This window comes from Diabrotica undecimpunctata, chromosome 1 (genome assembly GCF_040954645.1).
Source record: "Diabrotica undecimpunctata isolate CICGRU chromosome 1, icDiaUnde3, whole genome shotgun sequence".
NCBI lineage: Eukaryota > Metazoa > Arthropoda > Insecta > Coleoptera > Chrysomelidae > Diabrotica > Diabrotica undecimpunctata.
In genome coordinates this window covers 189,699,399-189,717,651 of record NC_092803.1, presented here as the reverse complement: position 1 = coordinate 189,717,651, position 18,253 = coordinate 189,699,399, and the positions used below count along the sequence as shown (strand labels likewise).

The 18,253-nt window shown below is 32.7% G+C and overlaps 1 protein-coding gene across 6 annotated transcripts in view; it reads right to left on the bottom strand.

The window, feature by feature from the left end:
• The window catches only part of Ogdh (oxoglutarate dehydrogenase Nc73EF), a 55,687-nt gene that overhangs the window by 21,742 nt on the left and 15,692 nt on the right, over window positions 1-18,253 (bottom strand). For 2 of the 6 annotated variants that reach the window (XM_072520845.1, XM_072520848.1), the window contains exons 4-5: window positions 6,918-7,020; window positions 3,666-3,725 (exon numbers count right to left, since the gene is read on the bottom strand). In XM_072520845.1, the coding sequence (XP_072376946.1) occupies window positions 3,666-3,725; window positions 6,918-7,020 (163 nt within the window). Of the gene's footprint in view, window positions 1-3,665; window positions 3,726-6,917; window positions 7,021-9,005; window positions 9,127-18,253 lie in introns of all 6 variants that reach the window. The other 4 variants (XM_072520846.1, XM_072520849.1, XM_072520847.1 and 1 more) reach the window with 2 other exon arrangements.

Sequence of the window (18,253 nt, the reverse complement as noted above, 5' to 3'; positions counted from 1 at the left end):
GAAATTGAAACGTCAATAAACTTACTTTAACCTTTAATTGTGGCTTATTCCTATTTAAATAGTAATTACATAGCATAAAATGTCAATTTTAAGTCAAGTTTTCTCCCATTTTATATTCTTTCATTTTCACGCAATTTTCTTATTTGGTCCATTATGATGCTGAAAAAAAATGTACGCGCATCAAACTTCTGAATGCCCACACCTCAAATACATGGGTTTTGACATTTGACATTACATCACGTTAGGTTTAAGTATCAGCTAAAAATAATATTGTATAGAAAACTTTCCTTAACCGTAATAAGGAGTATTGTGTCATTCTTATTTGTCTGATGTTCCAACAATCGGTTACATTGGTACCAAGATCCTTGGTACCATTGGTAAATTGAAACTCGCTATATAAAGTCGCATTAATAGATTCTTCCACAAATATATTTTCAGCATATAAAATAAATAGCAATGACGAAAGAATGCAGCTTAGTCTTGCTCCATGTAACCTTTTCACAGAATTAGTGTTGTTAATTTTTCAGTTCATTGCATTTTAGCTTTGGTATATAATGGCAAATAATACAATAATTGATTATCCATTGTTATGACGACTATTACATTGATAAGCTCACATTGTAATTTTAACGATGTTAACGTTTTTCTAACTTTTGTTTTACAAAAAGATTTAAGTACAATTATGAAAGGCTGCAATTTAAGCCATTAACTCATTGTCTCCTCAAAATTGCTGGTAATTTATTTGAAACAAGTTCTTGTCAACAAAAACAAGGTTATATCAAAAATAAACCCAGTCGTACAGCAATAAACATGATACTGTATTAATAGATTTCAACTGTAGTTTCTATTAAACCTAACAATATTTTTATAAGATTGTACATTTTACCGGAGATACTAGTGTAAAACTACCTTGTAGTTCTTTTGGGATATTTACTTGAATATTTTCTTCCTTTTTGCCTTCCGTCTCTTGCTAATTTTTGCCTTTATTCTGTGTCCTTTAATTTTTATTTTTTAAGTAACTTTGTCGATGTATAGTTCTAGAGCATATACTTATATTACCATAATTATCATTATGATTAAAAAGTTTTTAAAATTTTCCACAACACTCTATTAGTAGGTACAGTAGCGCACCTAGAATTTTCCTCTGAGGGGGGGGGGTTTGGTTGGGCACTGAAATTTTTTTATGATGCTACCTCCATTTTGAGTCCTTAAAATGTGTGAGTAACAGTGTCGGAATAGGGTCCTGGGGGGGGGGGGGTTACCCCCAAACCCCCCCTGGGTGCGCCACTGAGTAGGTAGTATAGTTCAGTGAAAAATGCTGATTTTTCTTGAGCCATGCGTTAGTCTAATTTCAGTCCGGTTTAAGGCTCTATTCTCTATAAATTTTGAGTCAAACTTGGTTTAAACCGCTAAGAATACCTCAATCAATTAGGATGACTTAAAGGTTGTATTATATATCAATAATTGTATGAATACTAGTCAAAATGTGATGAATGCCAATACGGAATATAGTGTTTTTCCGGGTTTGTCTCCGCGTTGAACAATTGTGGTTTTGAGAAAAACCATTATTTTTTTAACGACGTTTCAACAAGGTCGCACTTGCCATCGTCAAGTCAGGTAGTAACGCTTCTCTCTGATGCTTGAAGTAAACTGACTGTTAGAGCCATTTAATAATGATTAATTTGAGGTTCGATTTTATACGTATATTATAAAGCGGCCACTATACTACTCGCGAAGTTGATCGAAGTTCAGTGAGTACGAGAGTGTAGACATCGCTTCGCCTTGTTCTACTTCCGTTCTGTGTCGGTTTTTCGCGTCGGAGTCAAAGGGTTCGAAGTTTAAATACGAACTGACAGACTACATTACTCGACTTCACGAGTATGTAGAGTTACCTCGCTTCGATTAACTTCACTTCGTCCGAAGAACTTCGATCGAGAGTGTAGACGGCGTTTTACAATTGAGATCTCAAGAAAGCGTTCAATGTGTTGAGTGTAGAGAAATTTGATCGGTTTGATATTATAAACCACATTCTTCCGCGTAAGTTTCAGCCTGAAACTCTGAAAGTTTCAGTCCGAAAAGATCACTCAAAGAATTCGGCCGATGTCGCAGTGAACGAGATATTACATTATAATCAGCGTGCCGCAATTTTTAGTATTTTATGTACTATGTTATTTAAGAGATCCTTGAATAAGCTTTTCGTTATTTGAGTATTATAACTCAGCTTTTATATTTTCTTCTGAAACTGATTTTTTAGTTAATAGAAGTTTTTTGATATCATTAGACTTTTATTTCAATCGAACCGTGTAGTTGGCGTATGACGATTAGTTTTACATCATCGCACCAGACACTGAATCTCCCGCTACTTCGTGGCGTGTCTTTCTCTGTTTGGATTTCTTCTTTTCGGTGGATTTCTGTGTGTCCTGTTTTAGCTCTCCGTCACCACTTCAGGACGTGGTTCGCTGTATGGATGTTGGCACTGGAGTCGTGGAGTCGTTGTCGAAGCGGTTACTTATATAAAGTATCTTGGCACACTTCTCTCGAACGGTTCTTGACAGCGTTTCTTGTGATTGGCCCTGTACTTGTATAAGTAGGAGGAGTCCTACTCGTCGGCCTTGTTGCCTGATTTATTTTTGTCTTCTTCAATACCGTTTTCCATTTTATGGGAAGCCTTTGAGCATCATCCCTTTGGTTTAGGTTGGGAATCTTTTTCAATTTATATTGATTCTCTGATTTCGTTCCTTGCACAATATGCCTCAAATACAGGACATACAATAAAATTGAACCAAACGATGATACTATAACATTGAAATTAAAAGAAATCGTGAATTGCTTCATTTTAAGCCGAGAAAATACATTTTTTTACGTATACCAATTTTTGATTTGATTTTTGAACTTTGAAACTCAATTTTCTTCAACCTAGTTGTTTTGTTTTTTAATATCCTGAAGATATTTAAACTAATAGTTACCGAGATATTCTATTTGTTTATAAGCCAAAAAATTTAATAAATTTAAAAAAATTCTGATGCCGTCCAAATTATCAGATTTTAATTCTATAAAGTGCGCTGGATAAGCGAAGTGCTCTTTTACGTAAAAAAATTGGCACATTTCTATATGGGCTTGTTTTTGTTATGCAATATTTTAAAGAATTACAATTAAAAAAAATTAGATTGCAAAATTATTATACGGAATCTATTGAATCGATTTTTTCAACAAAAATCTGCAGAAAAACAACTTTTTCTGCAAAAATCGGAATGCCACCTCTCACATCCAAATGTGGTATTTTTTGCACAGACCCGCCCTGGTCTATAACCTTTTTTAGATCATACGTAATCATTTTTAAAAATTAATTACTATTTAAATGGGAATAAGCCACAATTAAAGGTTAAAATACGTTTATTGACGTTTTTTTGAAATTTTTAAATTTTAAATTTTAAAAATTTAAAAATTTCAGAACATTTTTAAAAAGTTCAATTATCCAAAACAAAAGTTTCATTTATAAAATGTGTGTTACATATAAACCTACCACCCATAGGCATAACTTTCCACTTTTTGCCTTTCCTATAAAACCGTCAGAACTTCTTAACCGTGGTCATTGTTAGGATGTGACAAAAGGAAAGAAAGTTACACCATTAAAAATAAAAAGAAACAAAAACAGTATAGCTTACTTTGCATAAATTGCTGGACCTGCCTTCTCAACTCTTCGCTGTATGTTCTCGACTGATTGCCTGATAGGTTAAAACAATAAGCAAAAAGAACACAAAACAGATGAAACAACAAAAATAAGAAAAGTAGTAAAAACAAATCTAACGCGTCTTTAAAACAAAAAGAACATGGCTGTCAGGTATTAGGTACTTTTCATTTTGCTTTTCTGGTTGTTATATTTGAACTTTCTAAATAATAACAAAAGCTGTATAGCTGAGACGAAACAATGACCAGAGTACGTCATCGATTTCAATTAGCAATGTTGTCAAGTTGTTAGAAAATCATAAAATTCAAAGAAAATAAACACGAGTGCAACCTTTATGGAAATCAGAAATATTATCCATTTTAAAAGTATTCAGGAGAAGATAAATAGCTGTTTCTAATAATTGTAGCCATTGTAAAAACAGAAAAAACTAACCCCTTCGTGAGAACTATACGCGGTATACAGTATCAAAAAATATACTAAACTCCTCTAAAAGAAGTTAAAATAAATATACTTTACTTCATTCAAAAGATAAGCTCGAGCTCACACCCATCGATTGGTGTGTCGTGATGTCGCAGCTTGTCATTGGTTAGAAATTAATTTGAATGTAGTATAGTAGAAAACAAGAAAATTGTTTAACACTGATGATGTTCTTTGCCTTTTTCTCTAAGGACATAATAAGTTGTATTTTAGATGCCGATAATTTCATTCTAATGTTCTTTAAATTCCTTTTATTTCATTCTGTACAATTATTCGCTATCACAATAACGAAGACTTTACGGTCTTCTGTCATAAAGTTCTTTTATTTCGTCAACATATTGCTTCTCTGCGTTCGGGGAGATATATTTATAATATGCTTGTTTTAAATGGTAAATTTAGTTCTGCAGTTACTATTATACCTACTCAATTCCTCTAAGTTACGCCCTCTACAGTGTTGCCAGAGTAATATAATACGCTGTCGTTCTTCATACAAATTGCTGATCCTGACTAACTCATGTCATTGATTTCTACAAGATCAATTTTCATTATTTTATTGCCATGTTAAGTTTTTCATGTGCGAACAAGCTTCTTACATTTCAAGAACAGATCCTCAGATTACGTTTATTACGACCTGGAAGATTGTAGTTACAGTGTTAATATAATTTTTTTACCACTGTATCAACCATTTGTTGAAGATCCTTTTAACCCTGCTGCTAGAGCCGTGTCATCAGGGATTATATAAATTTTACGTGGGTTTACCATTAAGTTTTATTGCGTTATTAATTGTATCAATAGTGCTTCGATTATTTCTTCTATAGAATTTCATACAAAAAGGTTTAAGATTAGGATAACGACTCAAGATGTACAAATAACAACGTTAGTATTAAAGGGTTTATTTTACAATTTTTAGTAAGTGAACGGATTTAGTGAACTGATGATCGAAGTTACTGGATTAAAACTAAATAATCAAAGGGTTTTGAACAGTTTAGAAATTACAAATTAAAAATAAGACAACATGCACATTAAAATGCTTTTATATCATGCAGAATTGGCACATATTTACAAATTTCATTAAATTCTTTTGGATCTAACATTTCAACTGCATATATTTATATTTCTCACGGCTTTATTATTCCTAACTGTACGTGATCGATAGTGATCAATTTTTAAAATTTTTCTATGCTTTCACATTATAATAAATGTAAATAAAGTAAAACAATGTAAAGCCCATTTAGAAGTCATTACGAACAACAATGGATGCAACATTATGAGGATTTGTGGTATAATACTACCAGTTGTATAAGAGAGTCCTTAGAAGAATACACTTCATATGGAATTGATCATATAACAATGCAAGAACTGATGGAGACGATCACAATATCAAAGAAGAAAAAAGCAACAAGAGGAAACCTAGTTCCTCACATAACAATGTAGAAAAAGCAACTATTTTTGCAGAACATCTTGTAACAATATTTGGACCTTTCAAGAAGATGCTGATGCATAGCCGAAATTGCATTGATGCAACCCTGATAGAATCCCACTGGTTACCCCTAAGGAAGTTGCTGAGAAAATTAAAAACAATCCAAAATGCATCAAAAAAGAGCATCAAGATTTGACCTAATAACAGAGTTATAGAGGACTCGACGGAAAACTCAATGAAAACTCCAATCTACTATTAAAAAAATTTCCAATTTCTTCTTCTTCCTCTTTATAAGGAATTCTGCTTGTTCATTGGCGGATTGATACCTCTATGGGAGGTTGTCACTCTTGCTATTTCGACCACACAAGTCTCCTATATACTATAATATACATTTTCTTATAATGCCTTTACTCCTCTTTCGATCTCTCTGCATATTTCCTGTAATTCTTCTCAGTAATATCATCTCTGCTATTAAGGCAGGCTATCTTGCCAGTCTATTTGCTTTTTGTACTTGATCTCACTTCTTTGTCCAGGTCTCCATAGCTGGACAGTGTAATTCCAAGGTGTTTTATTTCGATTATTTGTTCAATACTGATACCATCAATTTCTATTTTACATCTGGTTGGTTCTTTGCTGACTATTATTGTTTTAGTTTTCTGAGATGAGATTGTCACATTAAATTCTTTTGCCCTTATGTTAAATCTGTGGAACAGTATTTGCAGACGGATTTTGTAAGATGGAAGGACGAGTTCTAAGTTAAAATATATAACAAATTCGAAAAAGCTGTTCCAAGCGAGACGAAATTTTTCATACAATGAATTACTTAAACACAGTTTCATCATCAAATTCTTTGTCGTGGATGGGGTAACAAAAATTGATTTAAAGTTGGTGTGAGTGTTAAGTATATGCAACTTGGTTATCAACAGTAAAAAATGGGCGATTTCCAAGATTGTAAGTATCTCAGAAGAAAGGTATTGTACATTTTAGCCAAAGGCCTCCATATGAGACAGACTGATCCAGATATGTTGTGCATTTGTTATCAAAGTATTAAATTATATCATATTTTTTTGTTTTAATAACTGAGAAATCTTTTATAAATACATGTATACAAGTACGTTAAAGTAAGCAGTTTAAAGTTATCAATAGCCATAAAGGTGCAGCTGACAGCCAAGTTGTGATGAAAGAAATAAAAAGCATATTTAACAAAGTCTACGGACTAACACTACTAATGGCACACGAAAGTTACGTGCAACGAGAAATTACTTAAAAAATTATCATGAGTGCGCTAATGCAACTGTTATTTTCTGTTGTATTAATAGGTGTTAATCTTACCAAAGTTGTAGTTTTTGTACACCAACTCTTGTGGCGTCTGATCGTCCAGATCTGCGCTGTTAATACCAAGGGGATCCAACTTAGCTATGTGATGTCCTCGAATCTAAAAATTAGCCAACACCTCTATCTAGTTTCACAGCGCAAATGTGAGGGAAGAAGGTATGTGTGTGAGGAATTTTATACAAGATTTTATACACTTATTACTTTACGTTTCTTTGATAAACCAACATATATATCTACGCTGAGACGAATTGACAACTATTTTAAAGCAGTGCTCTATATTATTAGACCTAGACACCAGCTTTTACGCTTTAGAGACAACAGGCAACAACATTTTAGAGAATTAAGACAGATTAGAAATAAATGTTGATTTAAAAAAAAATCTATAATCTGACATTGTAGATATGTATTTTTTCTATATTAGAATTTTTTCAATCCTAAAATTACCAAATGTCATATTACTATACTTCAATATCTTCGATACTCCTCGAATCATATATACAGGGTTCATTAAAATATTTTTACAAAATAACTATTATAAACCACAACCTTCTATCTGAGCCCAGGTTAATAAAGCAAAACACCATGTTAGTCTACTGACATCATTAAGTTAGTAGGCGCCTACCATTTACACAAACTATGTGTCAAAAATTGAATACGTCATCAACAAAATTGAACATATTGTTCTGACAATTGACAGATGTCAGAATTGACATAGCCAAATTTGAGAAGCTGTCAAGTTCAAATCCGAAATAATAACAATCAATAAAAATAATATGTTTTTAGATTATTTTTATGTTCATATAGAAACATATTCAACTATGATTATTACGTATTTAATGATTGATATTTACAGCGATATAAGAAATCAGTTGGCAAAGAAAAGAAAGAATCTTTATCGTTTTAAGTGAAAGTAAACAGGATTCCTAAGTCCTGACCAAATATGAAATAAATTACATTAAATGTTTCAAAAGTGGCAAGTGATAATGTATAATATATTGTGAGTTTGATGCAAAAACTCGTTAAATTGAGAGTTTAGGAAGATTTTAGTCCAACCTCATAGTTCCTTTTTCGAACAGTACGAGCTGGTACTTTATTCATTTTTTTGTACTTGCTAAAATTGTCATGTGTATATTCAACAATTTGGCAGTAATTCCTTAAACCTAAAGCAGTTGAACCAATTTAGTCTTCTATTATTACAGTCAACTGACTTTTGCAAATTCTTTTCTATCTTTGGCTTTTTTTATTAGTGATTGGAAGTCTGACCTAGTCCATTCTTTGATGTTTCTTAGCAACGTCATTTGTGCGAATCTCATATGATGGTGTCGTTTCGTCTCTCGGTGATTCTTCTTTCACTACAGTATCTAAAACTATTGCATTAACTGGTGGTAGCACTTTCATATTGGTTATCATGATCTCTATTTGTTTGATCTTCTTCTTCTACGTTGTATACGTTTTTCTGTGTTTTATAGAATGTTCTAGAAACTTCTTCAAATTTCTCTTTGTTCTGAGCACATACTTTTTTAATTATTTGACAAGTCCCGTCGAATCTTCTAGAAACATTTTAGAACTTCTCATTTATTTTCGTTAAAACTGCTTCTTCCTCTGACTGAAACTGAAATGTCTTTGGGTCATCACAAGAAAATAGCTTCAGAATAATATTTTGTATTAATATTATGAAACTAAATAATGCTTCTCTGGTTCCTTAACCGTTTCTGAAGCTAAACAGTCTCTGGACTCATGTCTTCCTAGCATTTCCTATAAATTCGATTATATATTATATGTTGTTGAAGATTTGAGCGAACTGGTCTAAATTTTCCTCTTGTATCTTTTGCACCAAACCCACGATATTACTATATGTTTATTCTAATACGATATTTTATTTAAACCTTCAGCTCAAGTGTTCAAGAAGGCTTAGAATTCTTTAAAATTCTAACGATAGATAGATTTTTCCGATTCCTTTTCAACGATCCCTTATACCGCCATCGAAGTACGTACTCGACACAATAACAAGATGATATAAAAATGATAAATGTTTCAAACTGAACGACCATTATATCTCTCCTAGAAAGAGTTTATTGGTCGTACCTAATTTGTGTTGCCTCGTGATCACGTCGGGCGGGTAGACAGCCCCTTCGGATACGGTACTATTTCGGTCAGTGAACATGATACCCAAGGGATCCAATTTTGCGATAAAATGGCCGCGAGCCTACGACAATTGCAATGGTTCAACAAATTGGTGACTAAAATGACGTGTGTTAAGCGTTGGTCATTCATAGAATGTACAAAACAAAAATTAGTTATAATTTGTTAGGCATAGACTGCTTCAGCACGAACTGTGAAAATATTTTCCCGTGTTTGGAGAAGGAGACATAACTTTGAGATATACAGCGTGTCTACTTAAGTTGCCCACATATATGGGAAAATTTTTTTTATTATTAATTTTACGAAAAAATGTTATACTTCATCAAAAATTTTATCATGTCTATACGAGGTATGTCAAATTTTTAAAATATTTTCTCCAACTGTCTATCATATTTTCATTCTTGCATATAATGTGACCGTCTTTGTTTTTTAATTGTTTTGATGTTGGATGTATTTTGTTTGTTCTTAAATTTCTCAGAGATTTATAGAGTGACTTTGGGTGGGTGTGGTAGTCCTCTCAGCTTTTCCTTTTCTCCTCTATAACCATGTCTTTTACTTTTGTCTCTGTTGCTTATATTTTTGTTAGTTTTTTGTGTTTTGGTTTCTTACGTAGTTACTCCACGCTAACGACTTAATTTTGACCTCTTCTTTTATTTCTTTACTCCCCAATCCGAACTTTGTATTATTTATATTGATTTTAATTCCACACATCTGCTTACTCCCGTCTAGGAATGTTTCTTTTTTACTTTTTCTCTAAGTTTCCTCTAAATCGTAGTTCTGGTTTACGTATTGCTCTAGAAAATTCTTCATAGTTTTTGTATTCCTGTGCTAGTTTCATTACACAGTCTACGCATTCACTTGTCCTTTCTATTTGGGGAATTACGCTGAGAATCAGGAAATTACCAGTTGCGGAAACGGTCTGAGCGGGATCGGTTGGGGCGGGGGTAGCTGAAGCAGCGTTCGACAATGTGCCGGCAGCCTTTTAGCGTCATCGCGCGTATTTAAGCTGTTAGGGCGTTTTTCAATTTTGATGGCTTCACGAACGATTCTCGATTTTAAGAAGCGGATAGAAGCGATGGTTTTTGCTTTTTCAAAATCTATTTTGTGACCTGTCTGAATATGATGTTGGGCTAGGGCTGAAGTAGTATCGGAATGTTTTAGAGATATAGAATGTTTGTAAAAACGGTTGTAAATTCGTCGGTTTGTCTGTCCTATGTATGTACGTGGGCAACTGGAACAAGGTATTTCGTAGACACCATGGTTTTCATTGAAGATGTGGTCTTTTACGGATCTGGCAAGATTGGACCACTTGGAGTGGGTAATTTTCATTGCGGAAATTTATCCGAACATATATATATATATATATATATATATATATATATATATATATACATATATATATATATATATTTATATATATATATATATATATATATATATATATATATATATATATATATATATATATATATATATACAGACAAAGTTTGTACATTCTTTAACAAGACCAATCCTTAACACTTTGATATGATTGAAATTTAGTGAGATTTATGTTGTAGAAATTTTGAAACTCCAACAAACAACCCAAATGTACAAGCGCCTGGATCATTTTTCAGTTTGTCCTGAAAAAGTTCTAAAAATGTATTACACCTTATTCAATAAATACTCTTTACCGATAGGTTAGTAACTAGCACATGATTTTGGTTAAATTTTCTCCAGGTGTAAGCGTGTAAGCTTTCTTCTACAACCCTTATATATAAAACTGTGATATCATTTCAATGGTGAGAGATATATTTTAAGACTGCAAAAACTTCGTATGGATACATGTTTATTGTAAAACTAAGGTTAATATCTTTCGAATAATGCAAAATAAACATAAAATCGGAAGCCTCAAATGGACCGAGATATACTTCATTCAATGTATTCTCTTACTATTGATGTTTTTCAATTATCTTTGAAACGAGAATTGCTGTAAATTTAGAGATTTAGAAATTGTATTTCTGAAGGACGGGCACAATAAAGGTATAGAATATACGTCCAAAAGTCGATAGAACAGTTTAGAAGACAACGAGAAATTGGCGACACTTGTGAAACCATTCGTTAGGAGTTTATGCAGACATTTATACATTATTATTTATCAATGCGTTAGAGAAGTCCAGAAAAAGTCTGGATCGGCCACACTTCGTAAAAATAGCTCCTGTATTGTAAAATCTGCCCTACAATGGAATCCCCAAGGACAATGAAAAAGAGGACGCCCAGCACAAACTTGGAAGGAGAAGATCAATAATGGACGAGATAAGTGGTCATAATCTAAGAAGATACCAGTTTTTAGTGAACAGTAAATGCCGAAAAGATAATTTTGTAAAGATTTTCGAAATAAAAGATATCTCCATTATAAATGAGAGCTTGAATACTAGCAATCTATTCTATAACGACTCAAAAGTCTTATGAAGTTTTAATTCACGTATTTCAAATTCCAATATGTATAACGTATTGCATTTTAAAATTTTAAACGAGAGAACATACTTTAGTTCTCTTGGAATAAAATAAACATCCCAATTGTTTATTTACACAAACTAATATCGGAGTTTTCCATTAAGACCGGCGTGAGAATCGAAGCAAAAAGGGTTTAAGTGTAAATTAAATTTGCCAGCTTGAAAATTTAATTAAAATCAGTGGGGATCTAGCCTTTGGCAAGGCTAAGTCTAGGGTTTCGTCACTCAAGTAGTACTGGCGACGCCAGTACCAAAGATTCCCGATTAGTCCATCTAAGGTTAGAAAACATTTTTTTAGATCAATTGTATTTTTGGGCGGTAGTATTAGTGACAGTATGCGGTCAATAAAATAGTACTAGGTAAATCAAAAGATTAATTCAAGATTAATAAGATCAATATTAATTTGGTACAGAATGGGTCATCTTTAATTGCAGTATTTTTACCTTTCTTATGTATCCTGCAACTGCAGACAATAACTATGCTAAATATTTCATAGATGGTGATCTATACAGGGGGAAATCGCCCATTGTCATTTATATTTTTCGTCAACATTTCATGTAGTTAGTGTCAGTGTAGTGTTAGTTTTTTTTTAATAGGGTATATATGAGACTACTTCCAGATATAGGGAAAATTTGTTAACAATAATAGAGTCATAGTAACTCCGAAGACAGTACTTTCTCCTGACATTCCCCCAACTAAAAATGTACGGCGATTTTTGTAAGCCAAAGTAGAACATGCAGGGCTTGGGACCAGATTGATTCAGTATTGAAAACATGGCAATTTTTTACTATCTTTTCAATTGAATCCAACTTGTGGATATTCCCATCGAATTCGAATTGTTAGATTTATTGGTCTTTGCATTAGCATGTGACATAAATAATTTTTTATGGTACCAGTTTTATATTATAAGGGAAGTAAAGAAAAAATAAACTGTATAACTAACAAGGAAGTTCTTTCCTTTCTTTGTTATATAAATAACAATTTTATAATAACTAATATAATCGATTACACTAAATCCCTCTACAATAATAATGGACTTGATCAAAACTCGGTAAAAATATACTGATTAGTAAACTAATTGAATAGTATTAGTAATATCTAAATAAGTAAGAGCTTGTTAACGATTACTAATTTTTTAGACATCCACGTTTTTCCTATAAATTGTTTGGTAGGCCATCAATGGCAAAACTATATTGTCATTTAACTACTAATTAGTCATCATTTTCACAACTAAGCTAGTAATACAGTTTTTTAATAAAAATCGAATTATTTTATCATACAGCAGAACCTAAAAACTCGAAACACGGGACTAAATGGACAAGTTACTCACTTTAGATTAATAAAATCAGAAATCACTCAAGTTTTAGGGGGAAGCTCGGGGATAAGAGTAGCAAACTTTTTTTTCACATTTTTTGGCGTCCCAAAATTGACATTCTCAGCAAAATTCAGCTTGATAGTTTTAGAATTCCTGGTAAATTGATAAAGTTGGGAAATATGACAATGTCAAAAATCATTTGTAAAGCAAAAAATCCAAAATAAAAATTCTGAAGAATTCACCACCAACAGAGAACGGAGATTAAATGCACTGACGTGAATCTTTTTTAAAATTTCGCTCAAGAAAGATATAGAAGAGATGCAGAACTGAACAACTGAACATTTAATAAATCTACCCAGATATTGGCACATGCGTTCGTTATACTCTTAAATGTACCAGCTAATATGTGTCTAATTATCAACGAAAGCAAAACAACATTCACTGCTTTAGGGAGAGACTACAGACAAACTTTAATATTGGTAACTATAATTTTGAAGGCGGTGTAAGAGTTCTCTTAGCTAGGAAGCATGATGAACACAACACCATGAGGATAATATCGGAAGAAATAAGCCGAAGAACAATGCTTACAAACAGAAGTTACTATGAACTTATCAAACACCTTAAAAGAACATAAGAAAAACAAAGATAATGGTATATTACCTGAATATTCAAAGTCTTAATGTATGGATCTGAGACAATGGTGTTTTCTAATACAGATTAAAACACACTATTATTAGTTGAGGGAAAAATACTCAGAAAAATTATAGGCCCAATAAATGATAATGGAACTTGACGTCGTCGATATAATTTCGAGCCATACAATAAGTATGTATAATGAAATAGCCGAAACCAAAGATGTAGTTAATGCCATACAAATTAGAACCTACAGTGAACGGGACATCTGGTCAGAGCAAATGAAAAAGTACCTTGTAAGACGTAGTCTATTGACGAAATACTTTTTGCCGAACAAAAACTTGCTTTTTCTTCGATAAAAACCCCGTTTTTTCTTTGTTAGTCATGTGGTAACTGAATAATCTGGTAAGGTCTTAGTTTACCAAGTGTTTCAATAGGTATGGATATTTTAATCTAAAATGTTTATGTAGTTTTCAAATTATTAGCTTAATTGGAAAAATAGATGATAGTTCGATGACGCCGTAGTTTTTCATTGATTATATGGGACAGCATAGAAAAAAAATGTATTCCAGTAATTTGGATTAGAATAATATGCCCTATTTTCGAAGTAGTTCATTTACGCCATAATTATCAACAACAATAATAAATAGTAATTTACAAAAATAAGAAGTGAAGAGTAGCTTAATGAGGTTAGGCTTAATTAGATATAATTAACTTATCTGAGTCAACACTATTACCATTATTATTAAAAAACTATTAAGAATGTTTTGAAAACTGATATCTTTTCTAAAGTAACTAAAATTTTAACATTTGCTTTGAATATCTTCAAATTTCATTTGTTTAAATATTTTCTGGTCTAGTTTTATCGTGTCACGTAGGAATATCTTTTTCCAACAGTCGTTTGTCATATTTCTTCTTCCCCATCGATTTCAAGATAATTTTTCCATCTTATTTTCTTTTTTAAATTCCTTCAGTTATTATTCTTTTAGGTAGTCTCGTCTAAACATTCCTTGGATATGTGTCAACCATCTGTCTTTGTACTAGTGTGACTTCCTAAAATATTTGGTTCTCCATATATCTTCCGTAACTTTATGGTTGTGGTTTTTTACCAATCTGTTTCATAGTTTTCTTCCAAATATTTTTCTAACACCTTTTTGTTTTAGATTTGAATCATAACTTGTAACGATATCGCCGTCATCGCTTGCCAACAGTACCGCACTACCATCGATGCGCATTGGAAATTAAGCCCAAGCTGAGCAGAGCGACGAGAATTAAGTTAGATCTTGAGTATTGATCTGACAACTTCTATTCCGGTCTCTGCGCATATCAAGAAAAAGGGGAAAATGTATCAAAAAGTATTGCAAAAGGGAGAAAGACAACAAAAACACAATAAAAAGAGTTGAATAGAGGTAACTCGAGAAGTAATTACAAAAAAATAAAGCCCGGGAAACAGTGCGAATACATAGATGACCATCTAAGAGTCATACAGAGTTCAGAACCCTGGAGAGCTATACAAACTGTTAGAACAACGTTAGATTAAGTGTGGTATCTAACGAATCATGGATAAAGCACTTCGAGGATCTGCTTGCGGAAAAAAAATCCCTACAAACAAATCAACAAATAGAAGTTAAAGGAAGGATACAGCCAAAAATAGAACAGATAAAGAATACAATTAAGGAGATGAAACTAAAAAAATCCACAGGCTCAGGTGGAATACACATAGAGCTAACAAAATATGGTTCACAGAAACTGTTTGAAATGATTTGCAGATTATTTTAAAGCGGTTTGAACGGCGAAAAAGTTCCAGAATATGAAGACAGTGCTACATGTCTCCAATGCATAAGACAGACACAAAAACTGATCCAGCAAATTATAGGGGATAGCAGTAATACCAAAAATGTGCAGATTATACTCCAAAATATTACGAAACCTAGTAGAAGTAGACATTAAAGAAAAAAATCTTGAAAAAAAAAACTTAAAAAAAACAACAAGGGTTCGGAGCTGGACGATCCTCCATAGATAATTTATTTACATTGAAAATCGGCATAGAAAAAAAAAGTACAGAGAAATAGAGAAACTCATATAGCCTTAATAAGCTTGAAAAAGTATATGATACCGTGCCGACTTCATAGTTGTGGAAAGAAATAACCAATTTGAAAGATAACTCAGCAACAATTAAAATAAGAACAGAAATTAACTCTCAGTTTAAAACAAATAAAGATTTGACACAAGGATGTAGTTTATCACCTAGTCTATTTAATATTTATCTAAACAGATCCCTACAGAAATGGGCGAGGAAATGCAGAAGCATAGGAAAAACGGTGAAAGAACAGAAGCTTTTTACACTTTTCTTTGCTGATGACTAAATATTGGCCGCGGAAGAAGATCACAATCTTAGCTATATGAGAATTAAATTAAAAGAATAATATGAAGCGGCGGGACTAAAAATGAATATGACAGAATGTGAATATCTGATAGTGGACAATAACGAAACACCGACTTAGATGTAGAAAATGAAAAAATCAAGGGTACAAAAACCTGCAATTATTTGGAGATAATTTTCAGTTATTAATGAGAAAGGAAATAGTAAAGATGAAATCAGATCGATAATAAATGAGGGTAGAAAAATGACAATGACAAGCATTAAACTCTTTTCTCTGACAAAAGTCAATAAAAAAAGTATATCTACAGAAGTATTGTACAAAGCGATACACTATACCTAGAAGAGGAAGGCAAAAACCAATGACATAATCCCAGAGCAGCATGTAAAATGGGGATGGAGAGACTTCGATTATAATACAGTGGAACTTGGATATTAAGGCCTCGGTAGTTACGTCATCTCGGTTGAAACGTCAATTTTTAATAGGTCCAGCCAAAAACCTATTCGATAACATTATTAAAAATGCGGTTTTATCGGCGAAAAACAAAGTAAGCTTCGTCTATAGCAGCGTCATAAAATTTTACAGTAGGTTGTCGTCTTTTATTTTATGAAGAAAAAAGTGCAATGCGTTTCCGCCTTTGCGGCATTGTTCCTTCCAAGAATGTGATAAAGCTCGATTCTGCGATTCTCCCGTCTGTGTACAGTTATGTGACCTTAATAGTTCTATGATTTCTCATTTATCAGTGCCATCCTTACAGTCAAATTTTCTATTTCAGAACAGTCAGTGTTCGGCTCGTTTTGTTTTTCGATTTTAATTTGGTAATTAACTTGTTATTTTTCAATATGGCAAGTTGTAGTACTAAAAGGAAGGCTTTGGCTATTAAAGATAAAGTGTATGTTATAAAAGCATTTGAAAGCTGTAGAAAAATTGCTGATGTATGTCGGCAATTTGGACTTGTTAATTCCAAACAAAACAAGGACAAAATTTTAAAAGCCTTAAATGAGGAGGGAGAAAATGTTAAAAAGATTAGAAAATGCATTTGTGGTGATGTAGATTCAGTCTACTCAAATGGTTCAAGCAGTGTCGCAGTTCTGATATTCCTGTGTTCGGGTCACTTTTAAAGGAGAAAGCTACAGAGTTCGGAAAACTGCTTAATAAAGATTTCGCATGCTCTAACCGCTGGCTAGATCGGTTTAAGACAACCATACAAGGATAAAGATATCTTCAGGCGATAAAACTGGTGTTTTTTACAAATTAACGCCAGACAAAACTTTAAATTTCAAACATCAAAAATGTGTCGGTGGAAAGTTTTCAAAACAAAGAGTTACGGCTTTTGATTTGTGCAAACATGACAGGTATAGAGAAAATAAAGCTTTTGATTATTGGGAAAAGTTTACATTCAAGATGTTTCAAAAACATAAAAACACTGCCTGTAAACTACACAGCCAACAAAAAAGCATGGATGACTTCTGCTATTTTTAAAGAAGAATCGAGAAAGTGAGACAAGGAACTCTCTTCAAAAAAAAAAGAAAGATTCTTCTCTTAGTTGACAACTGTGCAGCCACCCCAAGCTTAATTTGACCAATATCAACCTAGTTTTCTTACCAGGCAACGGCTCGAGTGTCTTGCAGCCTACGGACCAAGGAGTCATAAGAAGTTTAAAGTGCCATTATCGGAAACAGCTTTTGAAAAGAATGATTTTTTGTATGGACAATGGACAACCCGTGAACATTACCATCCTTGATGCAGTTCAGTTTTTAGACAATGCGTGGAGTGCGGTTACGTCAATGGCAATTTGTAAGTGCTTGTCAAGCTAAATTGACTGTAGTTTCTCCCAATTTTCAGGATGTTGACGACGATGACGAAATGCCTTTGTCAAAGTGGATACAAAAATTTAATGTAAACCAGAGAGAGTTTGGAACTGATCTTGACTCCTACATTTCAGTAGATGATCAGGTAGAAACATTTTAAGTTTTAAGTGAAAAAGACATTGTCGAACAAGTGCAAAATGTGGAATTAGATGTTGATGAAGATAATGAAGAAGAAGACGGCGTCGATTGTTCTACAATCCAAAAAGCAATGAGAGCTGCTGAGATAATATCCAGGTTTTACCAGTTCAGGGAGGCATCCACAACTACAAAACAAGCAGCTCAGATTATTAAGGACACTACAGAAAAACTTTATTTTAGAGACATTTTCATAGAAATGATATATACATGATATATTTTATTTCTTAATTTTTTTTATCCTAAATGCAGCTGTAATAATAAATAATGCTGTAATAAAATTTTGCCTCGTTAAAAATTCATTTTTTTCTCTCTTTTATAACGTCACTCTGATATAGCGTCATTTTTTTACTGGACCCTT